Here is an 8,767-nt window from a genome sequence, read left to right as displayed (position 1 = left end):
AAAGACTCTCCAAGCCTAGTCTAGCCCATGTACTTGAGCCCTTCACGCTCCTGCTACCAACGCTCCTGCTACCAACATACTTCTTAGAGTCTTATCTTCTCTAGCTTTCCGGATCCCACAATTCTGCCCAATTGCATCCACCAATGAATGGCTTCTTCCAATGCTTCCCAATAGCACCAAAATCTCACTTTACACTCAGAATGGGTGTGATAAGTGTTTGGGCTAATAGCCTCTCAAGGATCTAGAGATGGAGAGGTAGGAGTTAAGGAAAATCACAAGGAAATGTGTAGATGATTGTGGACATAACTATCTTTAACTCTCAAGTGTATTTTCTAGAGTTTTCTCTCTAAAAATCACTCCTTACAACTTGTGGGTAATGAGGGTATATATAGTGTGGGTAAAGAATTTGGTAAAGCAAACACAACTTTTTGCTAAACAGAATGTTTCACGGGTACTTCGCTGGTTGGCCCATCTCATGAGACACTCGCGAAACTGATAGCCTGGCATTACTTTTCAGTTTCTTGTCATGTGCTCTACACGTGGCCTTTTTGTGGGTTGCTTCTTGCGAGCTACTCGCGAGCTAGTCTTGAAATCCACTGTTCAACATTTGAAACTAGATTCTTCACTGATCTCTCACACTCATCCTTTACAAATAAACCCATATACATATAGGGAAAATGATTGAAGAAATTACAATCAAATTTGGTACAGAATTAAAGCCAACACAATATAGTTGGAAATCACAACTTTACAAGAGCTTTTTTATAGGTCAAGTAATCCTATTACATGCGGAACTCCTATTTGGAGAAAATCCTAGGTTTTCAGATGTCACTTAACTGAAGTTTTTGGCCCATTTAAAGTTAACATTATGATGCAAGTTGCGGAAGTGTCAAGAAGCGGAAAATGTCTACTTTTAGAAAACAAGAAACAAAACATGCTTGCTACTAAAAATAACCTCGAATCCATAAGGGTCCTTGAATCCACAAGGAGAAAGGGTTCTGGAATCCACTAGAGAAACAATAGACAAAAGTCTGAATTTTTACTAATATCAAAAATCTGAAAAAATTTTATCGATAAAACTTGATAAACAAGAAAATATATTCTAAAATAAGTTTTAATTAATACCTAACCATAATAGGAACCAAATTTGACCTAAAATGCATTAAAAATCACCTAAAAACAAGGAAATAAATGCCCTAAACCTAAAATAACAAAAATTACAAATTAAATACCAAAATTACTAAATTACAATAATTAAATAGTAAATTGTGTCCTACATCACAATAGGACCTTTCGATAAACTAAGACGTTGTAGTTGTAGACATTGCATTTTGTACCTCTTATGATTCGGGCCCTCGTTCCCCAATAATGCTAAAATTCTAAGACCCAAGTTGATTTAGAGCCTAATCAAATTGCAAATTGACTTGAGAGATGTTAAAATGGAAAGTATAACTTTTTAATGAGCGAATAATCTATTTTTAGAAAATAAACACCAAAAGCAGCCCTATGCCTGCGTACGCAGGCACAAAGCCTGAACACACATGTAGGATTTCAGAAGCATCAGAAAGGAAAGTTTTTTGCATTAAAGACCAAGGTTTGGAATAAATCCTACATCGTCTAGGAGCCGTTCTAAATCCTCATTTTCACAATATAAATAGCTTTACATGATATCTTTCAAAAACACACAAAAATCTCACGGGAAAACACTAAGATTCACTAGAAATAGTGAATCAAAGAGGGAGTTTTTTTACAAAACATGCTTAAGTCAATTTTATTTGATTAGGGCATTTTCTGGCCTTGATCTTTGAATTTTAATATTATTAATTGCATTCTTATTGATTTGTGATAGATTTGACTGAAGGGAATGGTCAAAATTCAAGCCTAAGAGCTTTTACTTTGAGGTATCCTTTTCAAACTCTTCTTTTCTTTTCTCCTTTTAATTCTGTCTTTTCTTTGTTTGTTTGTTTGTTTTATTCCTTATAACATGTTTGCTTAGACTAGGTTTATGTTTTCTTTATGTTTTAAGCATTTTAGGTTGCTAGAATTTATGTTTAAAGTGTTGCTTTATTTGTTGTGTTTTTGGGGTTTTTAGGCAGAAACCCACGTGCACATGAGTAAGGCTGCATATGCAGGCTTGACTATCCGCTCACGGGGTTGTTCATGCGTAGGCATGAACCAGCCTAGAAACCCTAATTTTTGTTTCTTTTGTTTTGCTTCTGTTTTCATGTGTATACTTTGCTTAGGTTCTTTTCATACTTTCATGCTTTTAAGCTTCTATTTCACAAGTTTTATAGCTTTTTTGTCTTTCACATGTTATAATTAGGGTTTATTTGTGTTTTCCTTGCTTCAATGCTATGAACACACATTCACATGTTCTTGCATAATGCCATAGTTGTTGAGTTGCTACAAGGTAAGTGAGGTAAGTCATGCAAACATGCATTTTAATGATGTAATATGTTTGTTTGATGTTTGATTTCATGTCTAAAAGTTTGGAATACATGTGATGATCTATATTTGTTTGCCATGCCTATCTTTATGCCTAGTTTTGTTGCTACCCTAGATGATGTAATATGATGAAGCATGATTAGATGTATGATTAGAGTTTTTGGTGTGATGAATGCCTTGATACCATGACATGTATGCTAGATGTATGATAAGGTATGCCATGATTAGATGTATGATAGGCCTTATTTGATTGCCATGATAAGTGTATGGTTAAGGATGATTGATGCCATGCTGATTGTTAGATGTATGCTAGTGTGTGTGTGTGTGTGTGAGTTAGATGCAAATATTGAGTATGCCCCTAATAGAGTTAAGACATAAGACACAAGATGGGAAGCCAACCTTAGGGTTTGGCAATTTTGGGTGTCTGACACCTTTCTAAGACCATACGTTAACTTCGAACCCAAATCTTTGGTAGTAAGATCAAAAGGTCCTTCCTCGAGAGGACGCTATATATTCCTAGGCCATTGCAAAAACTAGGTGGCGACTCCAAAACACATAGTGTCCACAGTAGCCCTTTAAGTAAGCTTTCGATCCTAACTTGAATCATCTCAATTGGACATCTGAGCCAAAAGTTGTGCTCAAAATACTAACTGGTGCGCAAACTGGAATCCTACTCTGAATTGGATTTGGATTTGAAGCAAATTTCTTTTGATTCCTTACTGCAATTGGATTCAAATTTAATTGGGTTGGCATTCTTTAACTTCATTATGACCCTTCTAAAATTAAAGTCCATTAGCCTTCTTCTTTGTACAAATCCACTCATTTACGTTCGTTCTTCTACTTCTTCTAAGCCAAAAGCTTTGTAGCTAAATTGGCACCTCCCCATGCACAAAGTGCTTGGGGGTCTAGGGGGGAAAGGATTCGAATTGCGGGGTTAGCAGCATGTTGTAATTATTTTTCAAAAAAAAAAAAAAGGTTTGTTCTTCTACAAATGACATATTCATGAATTAAAATTCAATTAAGCATAAAATTAATTATTCAAAATTATACCAAAACCAAATATAAAATGCATGAATTAACTCAAAATAAGTATGATAATGCTTTCTAATAATAATATACCTACGCTAAATTAAGCTATTCTCGCACACACCAACTAGCTCATTGCTAGTCCCTAGCAATTTAAGACTCGAAACAAGGAAACAAAAGAAATTTTTTTTATTACTTTAGTAGATATAATTAGTCAAAGGTCAAAAAATTAATAACTGCCAAAAATATTCCACATGCTATCAACACCCAGTGTGTGAATAGTTTAGCCAACACAAACAAAACCTTAGTCTTAAGATAAAATATGGATTGAATTTCTATCCAAACTATGCTTCAACTCAAATCTCACTAGTGTTAACACTCAACAAATAAAATTACTCCGAAAATAGTGTAACAATCTCAAACATATGCGAGTGGAATAATGTAAAATAAAGACAAATATCTCACATATAAATAAGATGAAGAACGGTAGCACAAAATAAAGAATATGTATAGTCTCATGAAAGGGTGCTAAACACTAAGAACATTACACCACACATATTGATTAGTCATGTCAATATCCAAACCATATATTCCTTAAGATCAAATAGGACTTTCATTGGGACGTAATGTAGGGTTAAGAAGATAATTTAGGAACAAAGTGTAAAGGTAAAAATAAAAAGTGTTTCCAAGAATAATTAGAGAGAAAACTTCTTTTTGAGTATATGGCATTTGATTTATCTTCTCAAGTTTCTTGAATATTACACTTCCACTTTCTTTTTTCCAAATTTTCATCAACTAATGCATTCTCGATTTTTTTTTTTTTTTTGCATGAGTCGTCCTTTTCTTCCAACTATTTCACCACAAATTTACCACAATAAGACAATTTGATTGTGTTCATTCTTGGAACACTTGGGAAACGGTTTGAGAAAGAATGGCTAAAATAATAGGTTCAAATGGGTGACTAGTGATAATGTACCAAGAAAAAGAATAATAAAGGCTCAAAATAAACAAAGATGGCCTAAAATCATCTCTTAAGAGTTGAGATAGTTCTTCAATCCATGACTTTAACATATTCAAGTGTGGCATAAAATTGATAAATTCTTAGCATTTGGCCAAATAAGAGAATAATGAGACTAAGCAATAACAAAATTATGCACTTCCAAAAAAAAAAAAAAAAAAAATTTTTTTTTTTTTTTTTTTTTTTTTTTTTTTTTTTTTTGTGTGATTGGAAAATGTAGCAATCCCAAATTATAATAAATGTTATAAATTAACCCTTACCCAAAAAAATAGAAGAGCCTTTGAGCACGCACGTGCTCAGAGGCTAGTTATTATTATATTTTTTGGTGTTTGGTTTTATCTGCCTTATGTGTTTTCTTTTATGTGTTTAGCAATGGAATCTTATTTTGAGCATAACAATCGACTAAAAGCGCTAAAAATTTGACCTGTGTCTCTCAGTTCTTTTGAGTTCTCTAAGACCAACGCCTCTCTTCCTCTCAGTATTTCTAATATGATATGTTTTATGAGAACTCTGCCATAAATCAGTGACAACCAAACCCCTTCCAGTGACCCAGAAGCTTCCTCTCTCTTACTCTACCGTTTCTCTTTCCTTCAAGTTTCGAGTTCTCTCTCTCCTGGTCTTTCGACGCTTTCTTTCTCAGTTTTTTTTTATTTGACTTATTTGCCTTATGCATGTTGTTTTATATATATGGGTTTAGTATTTATTCATTTATTTTATACTTTTATTTGCCTTATGTGTGTTCTTTGGTATGGGTTTAGTATTATTTTTATTTTTATTTTTTGGTGTTTGATTTTTTCTTACTTATGCTTTTTCTTTTATTATTGAAAGGGTGAGAATACATGCTAAGATGCCTTTGGTGATCGAACGGGCCGAATATTGTCCGCGAACGTCAGGATGGGCGAGCCCGTCATTTGCACGGGTCTCTAGTGGACGGATCTCGTGTGGACGGACCGGATACGGACGGAGCGAAGGAAGGTGGGCTGGTTAAGCCATGGGCCTGTTGGACCCCTTAGTGGGGATATCTGGGCCCACTCTCATAAGGCCCTAAACAGAGTCCTTGCGCTAGTTGGACTCCGGAAATCTTATATATTTGGTAAAAATCTTCCCTATAATGAGGAAATTTGTCCATCATGTTTAGGATTCTACAAGAAGAGTCCTATAAGGAAAAGACTTCCGCACCAAGAAAGAGATGTCAACCCTCTACTACTATAAAAGCCCCAATACCCTCACAAACCAAGGTACACATTATTTTACCCTTTCTAGCACTCTAGAGTTGCAAGAACACTTCTGACTTGACCTTCGGAGGGTATTTAGCTGGCACCACACTGGCGCCCTTTGGTAGGTTTTCTCCTTTGCTTTGTGCAGGTTAACATATAAGTGAAAAGGGCATTGTGCGACTCATTGGTGAACTTCTCAGATTCATTAGTTGGCGCCGTTTGTGGGGAACTCGTAAGAAGAGAGCAGTCAGACGTTGCTTCATCCCTGAGACAAAAGAGTTACATGGTGCTCACTCGCTCGATGGCAACAACCAACGACATCCAAGGAGAAGGACTACCCACGATCGCACTTGAAAGACAAGTCCGGACCCTCACTGCGGCCATAGAGCATCTCACCAAACAAAATCATGACCTAGAAGAACAGCTGCATCAAAGAAACACAGCACCCCTCAACCAGAGGGAGGATCAGGAAGGTACCAGCGCCATGCAAAGAGAACGAGAAGGGCCTGAAGGGAGTAATGCCCCAAGCAGGCCAGAACGACAAAACATGAGCCTCCCATCCCTTACGGATGCGATGACCCCGCCTATGTTCGCAGAGATGCAGGCGATGAAAGAACAGATGGAAGTCATGATGAACGCCCTAAAGGGACGAGTGTCCAGTGATCTGGACGACCTAGTGAACCGGACTGACTCTCCATTCACCGGACTCGTCAATTCCTTCCCCCTACCACACAAGTTCCGGATGCCACAAATAGAGAGCTATGATGGGGTCAAGGATCCCTTAGACCACCTGGAGACATTCAAGACCTTGATGCATTTGCAAGGGGTACCGGATGAAATCATGTGTAGGGCCTTCCCAAACACACTGAAGGGTCCTGCGAGAATTTGGTTCAGTCGGCTGACATCGAACTCCATCAACACTTTCAAAGAATTAAGCGCTCAATTCACCTCGCACTTCATTAGGGGACACAGGTACAAGAAGTCCACAGCGTGCTTAATGAGCATCAGGCAGAGAGAAGATGAGACGCTAAGATCCTACATAACCTGCTTCAACAAGGAAGCACTCTCAATTGATGAAGCCGACGATAAGATGCTGGTGGCGGCTTTCACAAACGGATTGCGGAAGGGCAAGTTTTTGTTCTCACTATACAAAAACGACCCCAAAACCATGTCAGAGGTACTTTACAGGGCCACCAAGTACATGAACGTGGAAGATGCACTACTTGCACGGGAGGAAAGGCCCAGGAAAAGGGAACGCTAGGTGGACTGGCGTCAGGATCAAGGGCAGAAAAGACCAAGGACAGGAGACAGAAGGGACGAAAGGCGCCCTAAGCCCCCGAGCGGGAGGTTCACAAGTTTCACCCCCCTGAACACCCCGATTGACCAAGTTTTGATGCAAATCAAAGACGAGGAGACACTAACATTCCCGGGAAAACTAAAGAGCGACCTAAGCAAACGGCCGCGAGACAAATATTGTCGTTTCCACCGAGATCATGGCCACGATACAGCCGATTGCTACGACCTAAAGCAGCAGATTAAAGCCTTCATTAGGCAAGGAAAGTTGCAAAAGTTCGTCAACAGAGAGAAAGCGGATCATAATCGCCAGGAGTCGGCCCCCCGACGGGATAACGAGCGTCCTAGACCCCCGATTGCAGACATAAGGATGATAGTGGGAGGGACGGCGTCTACCGATTCTTCCAAAAAAGCTCGAAAAACGTACCTCAGATCGGTCCTGAACGTCCATCTAACAGGCTCGAGGCCTGATGCCACATGGGTGGAGAGCCTTATCGTTGGGTTCACCGAAGAAGACGCAAGGAGGCTCCATCACCCGTATGACGATGCGCTGGTCGTCAGCATACGTGTGGGGGACTACAATGTTCACCGAGTACTAATCGACAACGGCAGCTCAGCAGACATTCTATACTATCCAGCATTCCAGCAAATGGGGATAGACAGAGCGCGATTAACGTCGGCGATTGCCCCACTCGTCGGCTTCGGAGGGACCAGGGTATTCCCAATAGGCTCTATCACACTCCCTGTAATGGTGGATGATTACCCGCAAGAACTCACTAGGAATATAATGTTCCTCATGGTGGATTGCTCCTTCGCTTACAATGGTATTCTCGGACGACCCACACTTAACTCATGGAAAGCAGCAACATCAACATACCACTTAATGATCAAGTTCCCAACGGACTATGGGATTGGGGAATTACGAGGAAATCGGGCAACCGCCCGAGAATGCTACATTGCCATGCTGGAAATGGAAGATCATCATCAGACAATGTGCATAGAAGAGCAGCGGACGGTCGCAGAACTGGTCGAAGAGCTGGAGGAGATAACGCTCAGCGAATCCAAACCAGAACGGATGACCAGAATAGGAACATTGGCCTGCCAGACTATACGCCAGGCCCTCATAACATTTCTCAGGAGGAACCAAGACGTTTTCGCATGGAACCATGAAGACATGCTCGGGATCGATCCCTCTGTCATAGTACACAAGCTGAACGTGAACTATTTAACCCTACTATTTCGGCAGAAAAAGCGAGTGTTCACTCCCGAACGGGACAGAGCAATAGCGCAAGAGGTTGGGAAACTACTCGAGGCGGGTTTCATTAGGGAAGTATATTACCCGGAGTGGTTGGCGAATGTGGTCATGGTTAAGAAGGCTAGTGGAAAGTGGCGAATGTGCGTTGACTTCACGGACCTTAACAAAGCATGTCCAAAGGATAGCTACCCCCTCCCGCAGATAGATGCACTAGTCGACTCCACGGCCAAACACGAGCTCCTAAGTTTTATGGATGCCTTCTCGGGTTACAACCAGATCAAGATGAAGGAATCTGATCAGGAGAAAACATCCTTCATCACCAGCCAAGGCCTCTTTTGCTATAAAGTAATGCCATTTGGACTCAAGAACGCGGGGGCGACGTACCAAAGGCTAATGGACAAAATGTTCGCGCACCAGATAGGGAGGAACGTACAGGTCTACGTCGATGACATGCTAGTCAAGAGCCCATTTGAAAAAGATCACCTGAACGACCTCCAGGAAACGTTCGATACC

At 39.9% G+C, this 8,767-nt stretch overlaps 1 protein-coding gene across 1 annotated transcript; it reads left to right on the top strand.

Moving 5' to 3' along the window:
* Positions 1-6,007: 6,007 nt before the first annotated feature.
* On the top strand, positions 6,008-6,967 carry LOC136069776 (uncharacterized). Its single transcript, XM_065778672.1, has one exon. The coding sequence runs from the start codon at positions 6,008-6,010 to the stop codon at positions 6,965-6,967; it is 960 nt and encodes a 319-aa protein (XP_065634744.1).
* Positions 6,968-8,767: the final 1,800 nt, after the last annotated feature.

Source organism: Quercus suber, unplaced genomic scaffold (genome assembly GCF_002906115.3).
Source record: "Quercus suber isolate HL8 unplaced genomic scaffold, Cork oak 2.0 scaffold_188, whole genome shotgun sequence".
In the NCBI taxonomy this organism is placed as follows: Eukaryota; Viridiplantae; Streptophyta; class Magnoliopsida; order Fagales; family Fagaceae; genus Quercus; species Quercus suber.
This window is presented reverse-complemented; position numbering and strand designations above follow the sequence as displayed.

Bases quoted from the DNA above. Each gene is read 5' to 3' on its own strand.
- LOC136069776 (XM_065778672.1), top strand. From the start codon at position 6,008: ATGGCAACAACCAACGACATCCAAGGAGAAGGACTACCCACGATCGCA.